Below are 19,556 nucleotides of genomic sequence, written 5' to 3'. Positions count from 1 at the left end.
TACGCACATCTCGGGAACCATCCTTCAGAATCGCTGCCTAGAACCCTCTGTCTCGGTGTAATTGACTGAGAGAGACAAGGTCAATAGTGATTAAGTGAGGCTTTCTGTTTATTTCTCTTAACTGTGGAAGAATTTAGTTTTTTTGTCAGTTCTAAATAGAAGAGGTGGGATCCAACAGTGAGACCCTGGCTACATGGAAGGAGATACGGCAAACGAACTGTAGTAAGAAATATGAACAGGAGAACAAATCGTGATATAAAAATACAGGTACAGACTTCCTCAGACGGATGATTTACTCCCAGCCGCAGCTGCAGCTCAGGCCCTTGTGCTGGGACAGGACAGGACGGATCCATCCCCATGGTTAAGGCCGGAGCAGCTCCACGGAGGCAGAGCCCTTCCCTGCCCCTGCGGGTGGCCGCTGGGACGCGGCGGCCTCGCTTGCCGTCAGCCGGCTCCTTGCTGGCCCTGCAGAGCCCGGCTCGGGTGCTCGGCGCAGGCGCACGGTGCGGGGCTGGCGCTCGCTGCTGGCCACGGAACACCCGGACACCTCGGTGCTCTGCCCCGGCAGCCAGCAGGCAAAGGTCACCGAAGGTGGGATTGTCCGGAGCAGGGGCAGCGCCACGAGCGGGGCGCAGGGGCATTTGGCACACGGGCAAACTCTTCCTCCTCCCTGGTTACCGATCGTTTGCCATCCAACCTTAATGACACCGGTTTGGTCCTTCACGATGTCCTTGCATTAACATCGTTTCTTCGCAAGAGTGACATCTAACGCCAAAAATACTGTTAAGGAAGAAATGAAAGGAAAGGGTTCGCCCAACCTGACAAGTTCTGTACAGATTAAAATCGATCCCGTCGGAAAAGAAACAATTCTTTTATTATTTTCAGTTGGCCCCTGTGGCAATAACTTAAAGGCCGAGTGCCCGGGCAGGGCTGGGCTGCAGCAGCGGCGGCAGAGGCAGATGTGCTGGCCGGGGAGAGCCCGTCCCCTTCGCAGAGCTGGTGTCTCCTGCCATGGGCAGCTCTCGGGCTCTGCTCCCCAGAGCTTTGTGCAAATCAATGAAGCAGTGGGGCCGCGCTGGGCTCTTGTGTTCCTGGTTCTGCAGGTGGCAGCTGAGGCTTTGCTGTGGCTCCATGTTCCCCACTGAGCCACGCTCCAGCTGCTGTTCCCACCTCCATCCCCTTCCCAGTGCTGGGAACGCCAAAATAGCCCATGTCCCGGGTTGGGGTGAGAGCGTTCAAGTAGGGTTCTGCATTTACCAGGCCAGGCAAGAGGTTTGTGTCTTTCCACAGCGTATCTTGGACTATCACACTGAATTTAGGCTTCCTTTTCGTTGGAGCAAACATCATGGGATGGCGCACTCCTGGGATGGAAACCAGGCTCCTGACCCCCTGAAAGCTCAGCAGGAGGAGGCTGCATCGTGGTGAGGATGGCACTGCCTGCTGCTGGACCGGTGGAGCGGACCACGCTGCAGGCACCGGCTCTGCAGAGCTGTGGGTAAGTGCTAGAGCCCAACCCCTCCAATGACTTGCAGGAAGAGACCATTGGGAATTCAGATTTAAAGATCCAGGGGAGGTGGCACTTCTGCAGGAGGCACGATCCCAGGAGAGCTGGGCGCCTTCAGCCCTCAGTCCTGACACCACCAGTGCGCAGCTTCCCGTAAGGATGGTTGCATAAATACCTGGTTTGGGCCATAATTTCAGCCCCCTCCCCAAGCCCAGCACCCAAAAGAGAAGGGCAGCGATTTGCCAGAAGCTATCCAAGTCTGCTTATGAGAAGCAATGGCTTCTGAGCTGTTCCTGCTGGTGGCTGGCCGGTGTCGGTGTGCGTGATGGGGAGCCCAGCACGTGCCATCGTGGTGGAACTGGTGACACTCGGTGCTCGGCCCTGGCTCAGACAACTCCAAAAGCAGCAGCTTGGGCTGTCAGGACGTGGCTTGTAAACAGGTTCATTCACTAGGTCACTGACTCTTCAGGTGGCCGCTTGGCCACCGTGCGGGAGGTGGCTCCAGGCCCTAGTGCTCTCCTGGCCAGAGCCCACCTTGGGATGGAGATGAGCCGGTGGGCTCCGCTGCTGTAAGGCAAACCGGGATGGGTCAGTCATTGTTGCTTGTGTTTGCGTCTCAGAGGGGAGATGCTCAAGGCTGACCCCCAGCACCACTGCTCACAGGCAGGCTCTGCTGCTGCACCTTGGAGCAGTGGGTTTAGGTTGCTGCCCGCACCCCAGTGTGCAAGAGGCCACTTGTTGGTTGGTTACTGACCTGGGACTGCGGAGGGGTGCTCGGCCGATGGCAGACGGGGGGTACCACCTGCAAAGCAAGGCATACATCCATCCAGCATCCCAGCACCGGCAGGGGACTTGCTCCAAGCCAGTGGGGTCAGCCGTGGTTTGGGCAGGGCATTGGGAAGTGCTACACTGGGTGGCTGGTTTTAACTGAGCTAAAACTGCTGCCACAACCCACCCACCAAGCCATGAGCTGCAGCCCAAGCACGGGTCCCAGTGCCCCCCTCCTCCTCTGCAGCAGGCTCTGCGTTTGGGTCCCCTCCACGTTCACGGGTACTCACTGTGGTGCTGCACCCACACGTTACCTTCCCGACAGGTCGATCCCGTGTACCCGTGCAGACAGAGGCACTGGCCGTTGCGAGCGTTGCAGTAGGAGCTGCTGGGGGCACACTGGCAGGGCAGGCTGCAGCTGGGGCCATAGTCGGTCGGTCGGCAGTCTGGGGAGGAACAGGGAGGTGCTGGGCTCTGGGGCTCAGCCTGATGCTGCTGCTGGGCACAGGCACCTCCCACTGTGGGGGAGCCTGAGTGCAAGGGAAGGCAGAGATTTTGCTTTCCCCCCCCTCCTGCTCTTGAGCTCTGGTGGTACAGGACACCCCCAGGCTAACAAAGGTGCTCCTCCTATGTTTTGACCCCGGTGAGCTGAATATGAGGACACTGGAGGCTGGGGGAGCATTTGCATTCAGATGTGACTGTAGAGGCTGGCAAGGTGACCACTGCTGAGATGCCCTCTCACTACTTTGGGGGACACACACAGAAAAAGAAAGCCCCCTTCCATGAGGATTTAGCTCCAACAGGAGGGGTTTGCATCCACTTTAGGACTGGGGCCCCTTTTCCACCTTCCCAAGCACTGCTTCGACTCACCTGAGCCACACTTGGTGCCAGTTTTCCCTGGGGGGCACAGGCAGTGCCCCGTGGCCGGGTCGCAGGACGCGTTGCCGATGCAGTCGCAGAGCTGCTGGCATCCCTCTCCGTACGTTCCCTCCTTGCAGCCTGTTTTGGGAGGTGAGATGCAGCACGGCGAGATCCCGCCTCGGGATCCCGCCTGTTCCCGGAGAAGGACGGGTACCTGTCTGGCAGCGCTCGCCATGGAGCCCAGCGGGACACCGGCAGCGACCAGTGACGGGGTCACAGCCTGCTCCGTGCTCACAGTCGCAGTGATCCCGGCAGCCCGCTCCATAGAAACCGGGGGGACAACCTGGGATGGAGCAGGATGGGGAGCTCGTTAAAGCATGGCTGGGGTGAACCCAGGCTCAGCTGTACTTAGCTCTGCAGCAAAGCCTCCATCAGCCCACCAGAGAGAAGCAGTGAGCCTGTCTCTGCGAGCAGAGCCCAGATGTATGCATCTCTCTCGGCTACTCAGCCCTAAGCTGTGCAGTGATGTGCATGCTCAGCTTGCCTTGGAAAGGCACCTCCGTATAGTGAATAGAGTAGAGAATAGAAATTACCTAGTCTGTGGCTATTCTGCTACCTGGGTGTGATTCCCTGTGAGCACTGGTAAGAAAAGAAGAGCCCAGCGCTGCACACAGCCACGTGTGTGGCTGCAGCGGGTCACAGCTTGGTCCTATGGTCCTGCTCTCTGGAAGAGCTCTAGAAAACAGCACCCCTTGCAAAGGCAGAGCTGTTTCTGTGCCACAACTCACTGTGCTCACAGAGGGGCCCGTAGTGCCCTGCGGGGCAGCGGCAGGCTCCAGTCCCCGGGTCACAGGAGGCTTCGTGCAGGCAGGCGCAGTGGAGCTGACAGTTGGCACCGTACGATCCTGGTGGGCATTCTGCAGGGAAGATGCAGTGAGGCATCCCTGATCCCTTCTGTGCTTCAGAGGGATGTGATGGGGTGAGGCAGAACAGGCACAGGTGGGGACAACAGGAACTGGACCCAGTGTGGAACAGACTGAGCGGGCTCAGTTACTGGGCCCATGCATTGAAGTCAGGGTTACCTGTCTCGCAGGACTCCCCGGTCCACCCGGGCGCACATGAGCAGGAGCCATTGGCTGCATGGCACAGGCCCCCGTTGCGGCAGGAGCAGGTCTGCTGGCAGCCCACCCCGAACCGATGCTTCTCACAGCCTGGGGACCAGAGGCACACAGAGCACCTCAGACAGGAGCACCCCAGCACAAGCAGAGCCCTCCAGGTAAGGAAGCTGGCTCCCACTCAGGACCTGCGTGTACTGGTGACATTTACCTTGCTCACAGGTGGGACCAGCTCTTCCCGGTGGGCAAACGCAGTCTCCGGTGATGGGGTGACAGGCAGCACCTTCCCCACAGGAGCACACCCCTGCACAGTCCTTGCCATAGCGACCAGCAGGACATCCTGGAGGGAGGGAAACCTTGAGCTGCTTTGGTCACACAAAGACTTCCCAGTAGAATGTGAGTAAAGCCATGGGGACAGTGCAGGGTGTAAAGTGACAGGCGGAGCTGCGCTCCAGCTGATGGAGCAGCGCAGGGCTGGCAGCGCGGCTGTGTGCAGGATTTGTACCCACCACCATTCACCTCCTGCGAGCTCACATCCCGGCTGCGCCGGGCACTCACCGATGCTGCAGTCAGCGCCGATGTAGCCCGCGGGGCAGTGGCACATCCCCGTGGCAGGGTCACACAGGGCCCCGTTCTTGCACTCACAAGCCCTTTCGCAGTCCCGGCCGTACCAGCCAGGGGAGCACTCTGCGGGATAAAGGACCGGTGATAACCTGGAAAACCACCCTGGAACAGCCCACCACGTGCCTTCACACAGGCACTTCATCCGAGAGGAAGCAGGCGGCCCTGCTGGAGGCGGGTTTGTGCCAGGCTGGCGCAGTCAGCAGGGTTCTGATCCACTTTGAGCTGCTCCAAAGCAGTCAGGAGGCACCCAGCTACAGCAGCTCGCACACACGCATCCCTTCCAGAGCTGCTTGTGCCAGGTGTGACCCAGGCACCACAGGCTCCTGCAAGCCATGCTCAGGTGCCTCTGCCCTCCCGGTGGCACACACCGAAGTGCAGGAATGCGACGGCTTCTCCCGTTCAGCAGGAGCCAAACAGAAACCATTCCTAAGCAGCCTCAAGGCAAACAAGCAACAACCCCAAGCAGCTTTGGAACATGCAGAACCTCCCTGCTGATGTAGCTGGGAAATAGCCCCCAATTCCCAAGGAAATCCCCAGCCTGAGAGCAGATGGGGATGATGTTTTGTTTTCATGAACTCCTGCTCGCCATTAGTCAGCGAGGGGCATTGCAGAGGTCAGAGCCTCTCGTCTGTGTGCAGGACCAGGCTTGGACAAGGCAGCAAGTGAACGCTTGCCTGGAGGGACTCAGCTCCCGAGCTGCAAGAGCTGGGCAATGGCTAAGAACAGAGCGAGAGGAGACCTCAGCCATGCCAATGAGGACAAAGGCAACCACGGCAAGACACCAGGACAGGAAACCCAGCAGAGCCTGTGCTTGGGACCGCACCACTGAGCCGTGCTCCCCAGGCTGCGGCTGCTCCGGCGGTCACCCCAGTGCCATCCCTGTGCCGGGGGTGATGGCTCAGCACCGGCACCGAGCTTTTGGGGCAAAGCAAAGGGCCCGTGAAGCAGCAGAGCGATGGAGAGCACTCACCCAGCTCGCAGGTAGGGCCGTGGAAGCCGGGGGCACAGATGCAGGCCCCGGTGACCGGGTGGCACTCCTGGGTGGCTCCGGCACACTGGCACATCTGGCTGCAGCCCTCACCGAAGGTCCCCGGCAGGCAGGCTGTCAGGAGAGAGGGCACTGAGCTCGCACAGCAGGGGCTATCCCACCCCTCTCTGCAAGGCTTTTCCCCCTTTGAATTTTAAGCCAGGATTTCGGAAGCCCTTTAGACAGTGAGAGTCCTCTGCCACCCAAAAAGCAAAGGGACCTGCATGCAAATGGTCCTTTGACTCCAGGAAAGACTTGGATTGGAAAGAAACCTGAGTACTTAGAAGCATTATCTGCCTTTTGCAATGCTGGCCTGACCTACCCTCATAATCCCACAAGCTCCCATCCCCACACACACAGACATGGCAAATACACCCCTGTTCTCTAGGTAAGGAATGTGCTCACATGCCTCTGGCCCTTCCAGACTTGCTCATACCCACAGGAGCTCATTTTAATACTGATTTATTGCTAATCCTCTGGATAAATACATAGCTCTGATTTCCCACTTGGCTCTCTCTGTGTTGCTAACATTGTGCAGGCATGCACCCAGCTGCCAAGATGCGAGCTGCTCCTTGGCACCGCTCGCTCTTGGGGTATTTTTTTCCCTGTTTTTCTTGTTTTCCTCCTCTATTTTCTGCAGCAGTCGCTTGACCCATCCTGTCCCGGAGCCTGTCAGCGCGGCTGGAAGAGGCTCGCTCCCATCTCCATACCCTTTTCACATGCAGAGCCCATGAATCCCGGCGGGCAGCCGCACCGGCCCGTGATGTGATCGCAGGGCGCTCCCCGGGGACAGGCGCAGCGGCTGGCACAGCCCTTCCCGAAGGATCCCGGCAGGCAGGCTGTGGGAAGACAAGCAATGGGATTCTGTTGTGGCCGCCCCATCCCGGGCAGTGCTCGAGGCCAGGTTGGATACGGGCTTGGAGCAAGCTGCTCCAGTGGAAGGGGTCCCTGCCCGTGGCAGGGGTTGGGGCTGGGTGGCATGTGGCTGTGCCATGAAGGGATGCTGCCGCCTCACCTTTCTCACAGCGCCGGCCTCTCCAGCCGCGGGGGCAATCGCAAGCACCAGTAACGTGATGGCACGTCACATTGTCCCCACAGTCACAGTGCTCTTCACAGCGTGCCCCAAACAGCCCCTCTGGACAAGCTGCAAGGATGCAAACAAGGGAGAGACGACAAATTACCCAAAGAAAAGGTGAGGTAGGTCTTTTTTCACTGCAGTTTCTGCAGGCGCACACTTGATTCTTGTCCCTTTCAGTCCTGCCAAGCCATCACGGTGCTGTGACAAGACCAGTGACATCTGCCACCAGCAAAGGCATTACACTATTACTCTATGCCATTGTATTATTATAGCAAGCACTGTGGCAGGAGCCAACAGCTCTTCTTGCCTTTGGTTTGGTGGTGATGGGCAGCACCAGCCTCCCTACCTGGGCACTGCTGTCCCTCTCTGGTGCAGCATCACCAGTCAAACCCACACAGGGTACCTGGGTGTGAAGCGTAATGCTCATGGTCACCAGTTCAGTGTGAAAGCCTCTGTTCAACATGGTTTTGGAAGTGTTATTCCTGGCACTGTCCAATGGAGCTGGGTGCCAGCACAGTGTGTTTGAATCGTCATTTAGGTTTGCTGCTTTTCCTGCTGTAGAAGCACCCGGTCTGTAGCGCGGCAGCAGGACAATGTGTGTGCAGTACCGGCACCGTGCAGAAGTGAGCACTGCAGGAGCAGAATCCAGGAAGCTCATTTTCACTTCTGCCTCGTGAATGAATGCAGCAAACTCGGTGAGTCCCTGTCCAAACAGGCTGCTCGGCCACGCAAGGGATGGGTTTGCACATGTAGCTGTGGCGGGAGGTGGCTGCTCCGTGCGCACAGCTAGGCAGCTATTGGCACATGCGGTTTGCAGTACGGCTCTGGGAAGCCAAGGGGGTGATTCTTGCATTAAAAGAACCCAAATGTGTAATTTCTGCTTTTGTGGGTGGGATTTTTAATTCATTTGTTGAAAGAAACGCTAGAAGTGAACCTGTGGGTGAGCTCAGTGCAAGCAGCTGCAGGAAGGGGGAGGCAGGGAAGGTCCCCAGGGCGTGATGGCCAAATACAGGGACACTTGGAGCCAAAACCTCCCAACGCCCATCCTTCGTAATGTCCAACCCAGCAGCTTAATGCTGCCTCATTGCAAGGGACCTCACTGCTGGGTTCTGGGTTCTGGGAGTGTGTGACATGGCTGCGAGGGGAGGATGTGGTTGCTTGCCCTTGGCTGCACCAAAAGCATCTGCAGCCTCTGGAAGCTGAGGCATGGCCAGGCAGGAAAACTGAGAGCCTTTGATGAGGCAGTGGGCAGTGGGCAGCTCCCTTTTGCCAGGCAAGCAACAGCACTGGATTAGGACATGCCTTTTACACCGTAATATAAGGAATATGCCAGGCTGAGGTGTCATGACCCCTGAAAGGGAAGAAGCTTGTGGATCTCTTCTTGATGTGCTGATACTTGAAGTCACTGTTGCTCCTCTTAGTAAGGCCAATAGCCTTTTCAACACTTCCTCATAGCAAAGGGATTGCCAGGGTATGTGTTACATTTAAAGATAAGGTGAGCACAGGAGCCTGCCGAATGACAGATGTAATTATTTGCTGGGCCTTCAGACTGAAGCCAGGGATTTAGGGCCTGTATAATCAGTAAAGTGTAGAAGAAGGAATGGAAAGAGGATCCTTTGTTACTCTTAAACTGAACGGGACGGAGGAAGTGTAGTTCCTGCCGTGTGTCCCTGCTTGGAGCCTGGGGACTGTGCCTCCGGGGATCCCATCCCTCACCCCCAGCACCACTGCAGGATGCTGTGTGACCTCTGTGTGCCCATCACTTTCAGGACAGTTTTCAGGTGAGCAAAGCCAGGGCACACAGCTGGAATCACAGCAGCCACAAGCCCTCTCCGCAGTGTTCTGCTCTGATACAGAACTAATGCAGCTCTGATGCAGCACCAGGGCAGTGATGCAGCACCAGGGCAGTGATGCAGCTCTGATGCAGCGCCAGGGCAGCGATGCAGCACCAGGGCAGTGATGAAGCTCTGATGCTGCACTGCTGCAGCACACGGTGCCCATCCTGCCCCCGGGCCCCACTCACGGCTCTCGCAGCTCTCTCCGGTCCAGCCCGGCTGACAGGCGCAGAGCCCGGTGCGGCGGTCGCAGAGCCCTCCATGGTGGCACTCACAGCGCTGCTGGCAGTCGGGCCCATGCTGCCCCTGGGCACACTCTGGGTGGGGGGGCACACAGTGAAACACCACCCAGACACCCACCGCCCTGAATGCAAACCCCATCACCGCGCTCGTGGGTGCGCACCGCACATCACCCCCAGCCTCCGATGGAAGCCAGGTCCAAAATGGGGCAGGTTTGTGCCAGAGCCCACTTGTGAGCGATGCCAACGCACCGGTACTCACCCCGCTCGCAGGCCAGCCCCGTCCACCCTGCGGGGCAAGCACAGAGCCCCGTGGCAGGGTCGCAGGTGGCACCGTTCCAGCAGAGGCAGCGCTGGCGGCAGTTCTTCCCATAAGAACCTGCCGGGCACGCTGAGGGAAAAGCAGGCAAATATCCCAGTCAGAAAACGCCTCCAAAGGCAAACAGCCTGGCCTAAAAGGAAGTGGTTGGAGCTTGCAATGAGAAGCAGAGAGAGGAGCCTATGACCCCCCTGAGCTGCCAAGCTGCCCACATGAGGACATTTGGTGTTTTGAGCAGTGCAGATGCTTAAGGCGGTGATGACCACATAGAACTGGTGCCTCGTCTCTTTAGAGCCTCCTTAGCTCTGGTGGTGGCAAATACGCAAAATAAAAGAGGTTGGGTGAGTTCAGCAGCCAGAAAAGATGCTCATTTGGTAGCCAGCACCTTTGGTCTGAGCTGCAGAACATCCTCCTCTCCCCCACCCCAGGACAGTGCCAGTGCTTGGCAGAGAAATACAGCCATCTCAGCACACGAATGCAGTTTCCCTGAGCTGAGCCTGAAGGCATCACTGACTGGGGGTCTGGATGCTCAGATGGCAAAGCTGCTTCCCTACGTGCCACTACGAAATGGCAGTTTCTGGTGCTCTTGGAGCAGACAACCTCTTGGCTTGTCTGACAGTGAATAAACCAGGAAGGCTGCCCAGCTAATTGTGATCTCACTTGCAATCTGCCCTTGCTATTGCACTGCCTCTGCTTTGCTGTAGTCCTGCTCATTGAAAGCTCCAACTGCGCAGAGAAACAGGGTTTTCCGTGCACTGGCAGGAGAAGCAGCAGCCTGGCTTGGGAAGTGACCATGAGGTGGTTTACCTTGCTGGCACATGGGTCCCATCCAGCCGGCTGCGCAGAGGCAGCGGCCGCTGACGTGGCTGCAGGTCGCGTTGTTGAGACACTGGCAGGTCCGGCTGCAGTTCTGGCCATACCTGTTCTCCGGGCACGCTTCATGGGAGCAGAAGCAGGCAGGGCTGTTACTGGGCAGGAATGACAGCAGATGGGCTCTTCCCAACCATTCCCAACCATGCCCGTGTCTGGGAGAGGAACCAACACTGGTGCAGTGGCTGCATAAGCTGGGTTTTATGGTGCTGTAATCTACAGGTGGCTGATGTCCAAACAGGGACACTGTTCTTGTCATCAGTGTCACATCCTTCTGTTCGTTTGGAATCTGTTCTGCAGGATGCTTAAGCTCTCCCTGCATTCAGCAGCAACGTGCTCAGCCCCCCAGCCCCTCTCTTTGGACACTTCCATGCTACGCAGCATTAACTTCCCATGGGGGAACAGACCCCCAGACCTCAGGGTGCTGGGGCTGCTCCTGCCCCACTCCACCCCAGCCCAGCCGCAGGGACCCCTACCCTGGCCGCAGCGGGGCCCGTCCCAGCCGGGGGCACAGTAGCACTGCCCTGTTATGTGGTCACAGCGGGCACCGTTGAGGCAGTCGCAGGCTTGCTGGCACTCCAGTCCATAAAATCCATCAGGACAGGCTGGGAAAACAAAGGAGAAACCCCCACAACACGCCTATACAGACAGCTGGAAATGCCTCTTGGTGGCCTTTTTTGCTGATGTAATGCTGCGCCAGTGTGGCAGCCACCTATTAATGGCTCAGCAGAATATCGGATGCAAGTCCATTATGGATGCTCAAGGACCAGGACAAAGCTGTGGTGGGTCAGAAGAGCCACAGCATTAAGTTTCTGACCACAAGAGGCTGAGCAGGTTGATGGGGGAGGCAGGGACCCCTTTGTGCGGCTGCTCCAAGCCCCTGTATGCCACATGTGTGTAGACAAGGAAGCTGCGCTTTTACTCCTTGCTTACACTATGAGAGCCTTTTTTGATGCTATCCTAGACCTTTTCTCTTCAGAATTAAAACCAGAGGCTCAGCAGCTTGCTGACACGGGGTTTTCCCCTCACTATCCCAAGAGATTCTCTTTGCTGTAATGGGATAGCGAAGTCAGACAAGGAGACCCTGCCACAGGGAGACCATGGCAGAGTGCGGGTACTCACGGTGCTCGCAGAAGGTTCCTCGCCACCCCGGGCTGCACGTACAGGCCCCACTGACATGGTCACAGGCAGCCCCATTCTCACACTGGCAGCGGTGCCGACAGCTCAGCCCAAACCATCCTTCCGGGCACTCTAGCAAGAAGGAAATGGGAATGAGGAACCTGCCCATTCTTGGTGTCCCTGGAGAGCTACGGTAAGGCAGGATCTTGGGCTCTGAATGGAATAACAGTGTCTGGCAGCTGCTTTTTAAAACAACCAGTGGGCTCCACCTTTACAGACGTGCACCCATCCACCCAACCACCCCCAGGACAGGGCCGGACTGGCAGCGTCACAGACAGGGCATGGGGACTGGACTTTGGGACTGAACCAAGGAGCACTGCTGGAGAAAGCTGGAAGCTTCCTGGGCTGTCCATGCAATGCCATCCCCCTGGAACACAAGCTCTGCTCAGGCAGAGGAGCAGCAGCACTCACTGTGCTGGCAGTGCCTGCCAGTGTAGCCGGCCTCGCAGGAACACTGCCCCGTCTCCGCGTCGCAGCTCCCATCGCTGTTGCTGCAGTTGCAGGTGTGGGCACAGTCGGGGCCCCAGCGACCCACGTCACAGGCTGAAACACAGGAGGGAACTGATCCAGCAACAGCTTGTGCCCCACTTGCCCAGCTGCCCCAGTGAGCAGAGCTGTGGGCACAGCGCTGCCTTCTCCGGGGGGCGTTATTGCCACTGGTTACAGCTGATCCCTTGGGCACAAGGACAAGCACGGCTCTTGGCCCTCAGAAAACCCCGGGGGACAGTGAGAGCGGGCGCTACACTAGCATGTGCTTGATGGGAAGTCATTCTGCAAGCAAGCCCAGTACAGGAGGCAAGCGGCACCCGGTGGTGCTGGCAGGACAGAGCGGAGAAACCTAAAGCATCTCAGAGAGTTTTCTGCAAGAGGCACAGCACAAAGATGCCAACGAAGCCGATGACAGCGGGGCTCTGCACAGCGTCTGCTAGGAGTGATGGGTAACACGAGCAGGTACGATACCTCTCTGACAGCTGTACCCCGTCCGTCCGGGGGCACAGCTGCACGTCCCCGTCACGGGATGGCAATGGCCCTCGTTCCCACAGCTGCAGCTCTGCTGGCAGTCGGCGCCGAACCAGCCGGGGGGACACGCTGCCAATGCAGACAGGGACTAACTGCAGGCGGCTGCCCGGACACCGCGGCGAGGGCTGCGCTCCGCCTGGACCACGGTGTGCTCCGAGCATCGGTGCCCAGCTCCGGGCTGAATGGGATGAGGGGCTTAGAGTTTTATTCCCTTTCTGCTGATGCAGAAGTTCCCACTGTGGAGGTAGGACTAGAGGGGCTTCAAGGGAAGAGCCTCGGGCCCCAAAGTGCAAGGCAACAGGGGTGTGCATGATGCTAAGCCCTGCTCTGAGGAGTGCAGTGATGCCTGCTCGATAGCGGGATGCTCTGCTCACTAGAGCAGGTACTCCAGCTTAACCTAAAGAGCTCCCATCCCAGCAAGAGACACCCATTGAGGTGTGAGGGTCCCCACGGCAGCGCTCACCATCCTGGCAGCGCTGGCCGGTGTATCCAGGCAGGCACAGGCAGGCTCCGGTGGCAGGATCACAGCGGGCACCATTTGCACACTCTGGACATATCTCCTGGCAGCCTGGGCCCCAGCGACCTTCAGGACAAGCTGGAGCATGGGCAGAGAGAGAGGACACAGCCATCAGGACCACAGCCAGGGGTAAGAGGGAAGCAGCTATTTTCTAGTGCATGGAAATGGGTTCCCTTTCGCATTGCTGTCTGTGCTTCATCAAAACATGGACTTCAGTTTGGCAATGCCTGGCTATGAGCAAGGGCAGCATCGCTTTGTTTGTTTTATAAACAGCGTGAGAACCCTCCATAAGTGCTATTCTGAGCTCACTCCACTACTTTCATGCCAATTTTAGATCCACATCTACTTGTGGGCTCCTTTCTAGGAAATGGTGTTGCTGGCAAAGGGTCTTTGCATCTGCTATCACACTGCTGGACATTAGTCAGCATTCCCAGACCTACTTTCAGCTGCAAAGAAGAAGCAAAAGGCTAAGAACTGAGAAAAATGGGGCAAGAATCCTTGTTCCACTGCTCCTAAGCTGCTCCAGGGCCTGGAAAAGAGGCAGTTCAGAATGCATGGTAAGCACTGTGCATGTGTGGGTTTATTGCTTGGTCAAACTATTAGGAACAGGACATCTTTATATGACTAATATCTTCCAGCTTCTGTAATACTGTATAATCATGTCAAAATCTTTCAATGAGGACACTATAGTTTTCCAGCTGTGGCTGCCCCATCCCTGGCAGTGTTCAAGGCCAGGTTGGATGGGGCTTGGAGCAGCCTGCTCTAGTGGAAGGTGTCCCTGCCACCTGGACGAGCTTTAAGGTCCCTTCAACTCAAACCTGTCTGGAATTCTATGATTCAATGCTAAGGACTGCAACAACCAAAAAATATCCCCATCTTTCTTATTGCGTGTTTACTTGTGCTTCACACGACAACAGAGCTGAGGCTGTTGTTTCGTGCCTCACCACCAAAACCTGTGCTTGCTCTCGTTTCCCATGAGGATGAGTCTAACGGCACTCGATGGTTGGAAGGCCCATTTTAGCACAGGACAAACACATCCACGCTCCTCATCCCTGCCCCTGCGCATCTCCTCCGGCTGCCTCCTCACCTTGTGCGCAGTCGTGTCCCGTCCAGCCGGGCCGGCAGCGGCACTGCCCCGTGCTGCGGTCGCAGGGCGCTCCCCCGCAGGCGCAGGACTGACGGCACCCGGCCCCGAACCGCCCCTCCGGGCACTCTGCATGGGGAAGAGCCGTGTGAGAGCTGCCCTTCCCGGAGCAGGGTGCCCGCAGAGCAGCACCTCCGGCTCTGGGAGGGAGAGCCCAGCCGGGAGAGGTTCCAGGCTGCTCTGCAGAGCGCGCATGGGGCTGGATGTGACCGCTCCGTGCGCCACAGGGATCACCTCCAGCCCCAAACCTGTCACCCCTGAGCCCAACAGCTCAGTCCAGACTGGTCTCCAGTCTGTGAATATGGCAAATTAACCGGGCAGCAGCCGCAGCACCCTTACTGAGGCAAATGGCTCAGGAAGGACGGGCCTTCATTCTGCATCCCATAAACAGTGACTTGAGCCACTCTGCTCTCCATGTGCTGGGGTGCAGGTCCGCACCAACTTGTACTATCCCTTGACTTTGAGAAGATGCTCTGAGGGCTTCTTATGGATGCCTCCAGAATCTGAAAGCCAGGGTTTTAAGAAGCAGCAAGGTGTGCAGGAGGTTTATTGGTGTAAAGCAATAAAGAAGGAGCATCCTCATCCACAGGAGGATTGAATGCTTCTTCTCCCTGCTCCAAAAGCCAGGGTGGTGCTGCTGATACCAAAAAGCTTGCTTTGCCCTTTGTACCCCGCCAGCAGCCAGCTAATCATGCACAGACTGAGGGCCTTAAATCCTCTTTGGGTCTCCCAAAGGAGCTCCATGCTCCTTTCTGTTCACTGCAGCCAAGGATTCGTAAGGCTTCGGCAGATGCAAACACCCCAGCGCCCACAAATCACGGAGGAAAAGCAGCCCAGCGCGTGGAGTTCAAGCGACAACAGTGGAGTTTTTGTTGTTCCTCCTCTTTGCTAATTGATGGCAGATGTTTGTCTTCACCCTTTAATAATTTCCAGACCCGAACAACAGCCAAGAGCCTACTATTTCTATACAAATATTTGTGTTATTTCCTGTGACTCCCCCCTGCGGGCTCCAGCTCCTTTCTTAGGCTCTTTAAAAATACCCCGACCAAACGTGCCCAGCCAGACCAGGCGCCGCGGCTCCGGGGGCAGCAGCACCCCACCGTGGGGGAATCTGGGCTGCCGGGACCCCTGCAAGGGGGCACGAGCCCCATAAAACACAGCTCCCATCCCTCCTGCTAATGCTATTCCTCTCTGTGAGCACTTGCTTGCCTTTGAGCCATCTGTGACCAGCTGCAGGATTTGTTCTGACCAACAGACCCGCTATGTCCTATCAATCAGTTGTTATGTGAGATAAAGATGTGCCAGCAGCTTAATGAGGTTAACGGCTGCAGTTTCTGGGTTGGGTGTGGATGGAGGGCTGGGTGAACCAAAACTTAGAGCAGAAACTCCTGGGATGCTCGAATCAGGATTCAGATGCTGACCACCTTAACGCCGCCTGTCTTCAAGTGTGGACTTCAAGAGTCTGCCTCTGTGCAGCTTCTGTTGAATCCAACCAGTTGAAGAGGGATGCAGAAGGAGACAACCTCACAAGAGGAGGATGTTGGCCTTTCAATCAGTGATCATCCCTGAGCCTGGCACAAGGTGCTATTTTCCAAGAGCTGTGTTGATGTTTTTTATTCATCGCCTTGTGCCAATCACTCAGTGCCTTTAGGTTCACACAAAACACCTTTGTTTGAAGAAAGCCAAGGTCTGTAAGACCCCGACTATTTCCCTGATCCTGAAAAGCTGCTCCATCAGAGCTTGAGCAAGATGTGCAGTTTAGTTACTTGCACTGTCAACTGGCCTTTTATGTGTGAGGAATCGTGTTTCCAGCACATTTAGAGCCCCTGCCTTACCTTGCTCGCAGTTTTCCCCCTGGTAGCCTTGGGGACACTCCTTCAGGCACTCCCCGGTGACATGGTCACAAGACGCCTCTGGCGAGCAGCTACATTTCTTCTTGCAGCCATCCCCATAATAGCCAGGGTCACATTCTGTTAACATCAGAAGTACAAAGCAAGAATGTCTGGCATTACCTGGTTGACCCTGGAAGAGCAGTTTGTGATGGGCACTGACCAGCACCCTCCTGAACTGATGAATGTATGGATGAGGTCCACCACCCATATCTACAGGCATTCCCACCCAGCTATGCAGGTTCTGTGCGCTAACGTAACTAACACGACCGGGTCTGGTAGCAAGTTGTTTCCTTAAGCTAAGCAATGAGAACTGAGACAGTCTTAGGAGGGCAGAAAGCGAGCTGAGCTTTTCCCACTGAAAATTAGCCATGGGAAAAGAAGATGGAGAAAGGGGGGGATGCTCTGTGAGTGCTTCTGGGCAACTCACCGGTCTCGCAGCGCTTGCCGCGGTAGCCGGGTTTGCATTGGCAGGAGCCGTCCCTCCGGTCACAGTCCTGCGTGTGCTCCTGCACGCAGTGGCACTCCTCCGAGCAGCCGGCGCCGAACGCCCACTTCGGACAAACTGGATGGGGTGGGAAGGAGCTGGTCAGTGAGGGCAAACGGCACAGGGCAGGGCACAGAGACCTCGCCACCCAGCCTGGCTCGTCCCAGGGATAGTACCTTTTTAATCTCAGAATTTCATATATATATACGTATCTCATATATATATCTTTATGTATAGAGCTATATAGAGAGATATACAGAGAGAGATATATAGAGAGATTATAGATATATAGATATATAGATATAATGAAAAAGGTGAGGACAAGCGTACCCAAGTGGCAGTACCGTCCGTATAAGCCAGGATCACACAGACAGGCTCCGTAAATCCGATGGCAACGACCCCGGTTGGCACAGTTGCACTTTTTCCTGCATTGCTTCCCATAAAATCCTTTAGGGCACCCTAGTAATAGAGAGAGATTTGGGGGAAGATGAGCCAATTTCAGCCCGTGCTTTCATTTCTAGCAGGCCAAAGGAAAAATATACCCAAATCAAAGGTGTGTAACATCAGGTATGAACCCAGGCAAAGGCTGCAGTGTCAAGAATGATGCCTTGTTTTCCAAGCAGGAATGTGCTTGTGTCAATATGCAATAAAATAAAGGGAAGAGCAATCAGATTCCCTGCATCAGCTCAAAATCAGATTGCTTCAGCTGTGACATTCCTGTCCTTGCAGAGAGTGCATTTCATTTGCTGCCACTCTCCAGCCAGATGGGGTGCCTTCAGGGCACCCACGAGCTCCGTACCCAGCTTGAAGGGATGACACTGGCCGTGGGGTGAGAGCCCTGCAGGGCTCTGAGCAGTCAAGACTTCCATATGTGAGAAAGCAATCCATAGGCTGCTCCTATTGATAAATAACTGTGATATTTGCACTATTAAGGGAATAAAATTATTCTTCTTTCTCTGTTATGCTAAAGGTCTTACTATTAGAAGCACATGGAAGACAGGCTGTGTCAGCAGAAAGCTCAAGCCAGCATATGGGCAGGCAGCACGTGCCTCCTCCCATAGGACAAGAATAGCAGGCCCTTTGAGCAGAGGAAATGCCACCCTGGCACAACAGATCAGTTCGGCAGTGTTTATACTCATCTTACCTTCCTGTTTTGACTCTGTACCCCTCCATCACCGCCTTCCTACAAAAGGAAAGGTCAGGGTATCTCTTGCATTCATTTGCATTCTGCTTTGGTCTCCTCCTTCAGTAATAGTTCCCATATGCTCCTGGCCAATTGTCTGAAGTCATTTTGTCTCAGTCTCTTACTGTCTCACTCTGGTTTTAGCCTATGCCCCCCAGATTTTAGCTCTTTGGGAACAAGAAACAAGTGCCAACAGCAACTGACACCTCTTCGGGGTACTTCAGGTAACTATTGTCACCTTTCAACGCTTCGGGTTTTCTTCAGATGAACACCTATTTTTTGACATTCTTTTATGTGTCTGCCACTGACCATGCAGAGAACTACAGATGGCTGCCCAGGGTCATTGCTGCGCAGCAAAGAGGGACTGCAAAGGTCTTCCAGTGCAGAGACAAGGCATGCTACCAGGAGCACTGTTTTGTGGGTGAAGAATATTGTTTACCACCGTTCCCTTGTTAAAACTACATTTTTCCTTACAGCGAGTCAGATGGAGCGGGGATGCATCAGAGCCACTCACACCGGGACGGCTCAACAAAAGATGTTTTCAGTGAACATCTACAAAGGCACTAAGAAGTAAGATGCTCTGTGGAAAACATGGTAATGCTTCAGGGAAGCACAACTGGAACTTCAAAGAGTGGTGTCGGAGATGGCTGTAAGAGACATTTATCAAATGGCAGCAAACATTCTACTAACACATCGAGAGAAACAGGAACGAAGCAGCTCTGCAGGCTGGGCAGCATCACCTGCGACAGGCAGCTCAGGAATACGGCCGTTGTGTGTTTTATGGAGAAAAGAGAACTTGTGCTTGATTTCAGGGCACTGAGGTGGGACAACCTGCACCCCCGAGGGCTGCGGTTGAAGGGGAGCCATGCGCTTACCATCCTGGCACAGCTCTCCGGCCACGCCGGGCGGGCAGCGGCAGGCGCCGGTGGCGGGGTCGCAGGAGCCCCCGTTCTTGCAGCGGCAGGACAGGCTGCAGTTCACCCCGAAGGTGCCGGCCGGGCAAGCTGCGGCGAGAGAGAGAGGAGGTGAGGGGAGGCCCGGCTGCCACCTCCGTGCATCCCGGAGCAGGGATGGGAGGCGCGCTCTCGCCCCGCATCACGCACTCTGGTTGCAGAGGATGCCGGTCCAGCCCGCCGGGCACTCGCAGCCGCTCTCCTCTGTGTTGCATGTGGCTCCGTTCTGGCAGTCCTCACAGGTCAGGCTGCAGTCAGGGCCGAACGTGTGCTCCAGGCAGACTGCAATGAGAGGTGCTGCGGTGAAAAGCCTGCCCTGATCTTCATCTTGGGGAGTTTGGGCAGAGAAACCCCATGCATGGTTTAGTGTGAGGTGTCCCTGCCATGGTAGGGGTTGGAACTGGATGGTATGAAGGTCCTTTCCAACCCAAACTGTTCTATGATTCTATGTGCAAAGCTAAACGCCTCTGTGCTACAACACAGGTTCTCGGTATACAGAAAAGCCACTCAATACACTTGTGTCTTTACCAAACACCCACAAACCCAACACGCGTGGTTTATTCTGGACTACCATGCATGCCATTTCCTGCTGCTGCAAAATGCCCACCGAATTTTTCTGTAAGGGTGTGCTCTCCTCTTGCTTCCATCTCTTCCTCCTCTTCCTCATAGTCATCATTAAAGAGCTGGGTGAATTCATCCCGCAGGATTGCAACGTGAGGGATAGGGCGGATAACAGGGTGCCGACCATCCAGAGCTTCCACAGTGTCCTCTATAGCTGGGGAAGCAGTCACAGAGATAACAGGGTCGAAGTGGGAAAAGATTTCTAAAGAGATCAATAGTAGGACAGAACCTCTGCAGCTGGAAAGGGGACCCAGAAACGTTTACACAGGGTTGGTGCATCTGATTTGGCCTGGTTTGCACCATGGATTTCTCCACATCTCTAA

The 19,556-nt window shown here is 56.0% G+C and overlaps 1 protein-coding gene across 1 annotated transcript in view; it reads right to left on the bottom strand.

Moving 5' to 3' along the window:
* Nucleotides 1-90: 90 nt before the first annotated feature.
* MEGF6 (multiple EGF like domains 6) overlaps nt 91-19,556 on the bottom strand; it is a 40,733-nt gene continuing 21,267 nt past the window's right edge. The window contains exons 9-35 of the mRNA XM_065696789.1: nt 19,220-19,387; nt 18,763-18,894; nt 18,535-18,663; nt 16,807-16,935; nt 16,420-16,554; nt 15,936-16,070; nt 14,044-14,169; nt 12,903-13,034; nt 12,380-12,508; nt 11,831-11,962; nt 11,363-11,491; nt 10,717-10,845; nt 10,178-10,306; nt 9,314-9,442; nt 9,001-9,129; nt 6,915-7,043; nt 6,610-6,738; nt 5,843-5,974; nt 4,807-4,935; nt 4,460-4,588; nt 4,216-4,344; nt 3,922-4,050; nt 3,348-3,476; nt 3,143-3,271; nt 2,563-2,718; nt 2,259-2,306; nt 91-2,071 (exon numbers count right to left, since the gene is read on the bottom strand). Coding sequence (XP_065552861.1) covers nt 2,013-2,071; nt 2,259-2,306; nt 2,563-2,718; nt 3,143-3,271; nt 3,348-3,476; nt 3,922-4,050; nt 4,216-4,344; nt 4,460-4,588; nt 4,807-4,935; nt 5,843-5,974; nt 6,610-6,738; nt 6,915-7,043; nt 9,001-9,129; nt 9,314-9,442; nt 10,178-10,306; nt 10,717-10,845; nt 11,363-11,491; nt 11,831-11,962; nt 12,380-12,508; nt 12,903-13,034; nt 14,044-14,169; nt 15,936-16,070; nt 16,420-16,554; nt 16,807-16,935; nt 18,535-18,663; nt 18,763-18,894; nt 19,220-19,387 — 3,419 coding nt within the window. The 3' untranslated portion in view covers nt 91-2,012. The remainder of the gene's footprint in view (nt 2,072-2,258; nt 2,307-2,562; nt 2,719-3,142; nt 3,272-3,347; nt 3,477-3,921; nt 4,051-4,215; nt 4,345-4,459; nt 4,589-4,806; nt 4,936-5,842; nt 5,975-6,609; nt 6,739-6,914; nt 7,044-9,000; nt 9,130-9,313; nt 9,443-10,177; nt 10,307-10,716; nt 10,846-11,362; nt 11,492-11,830; nt 11,963-12,379; nt 12,509-12,902; nt 13,035-14,043; nt 14,170-15,935; nt 16,071-16,419; nt 16,555-16,806; nt 16,936-18,534; nt 18,664-18,762; nt 18,895-19,219; nt 19,388-19,556) is intronic.

This window comes from Lathamus discolor, chromosome 16, assembly GCF_037157495.1.
Source record: "Lathamus discolor isolate bLatDis1 chromosome 16, bLatDis1.hap1, whole genome shotgun sequence".
NCBI classification, from domain to species: domain Eukaryota; kingdom Metazoa; phylum Chordata; class Aves; order Psittaciformes; family Psittacidae; genus Lathamus; species Lathamus discolor.
Note: the sequence above shows the minus strand (reverse complement) of the source record. Positions and strands in the feature narration are given on the sequence as shown.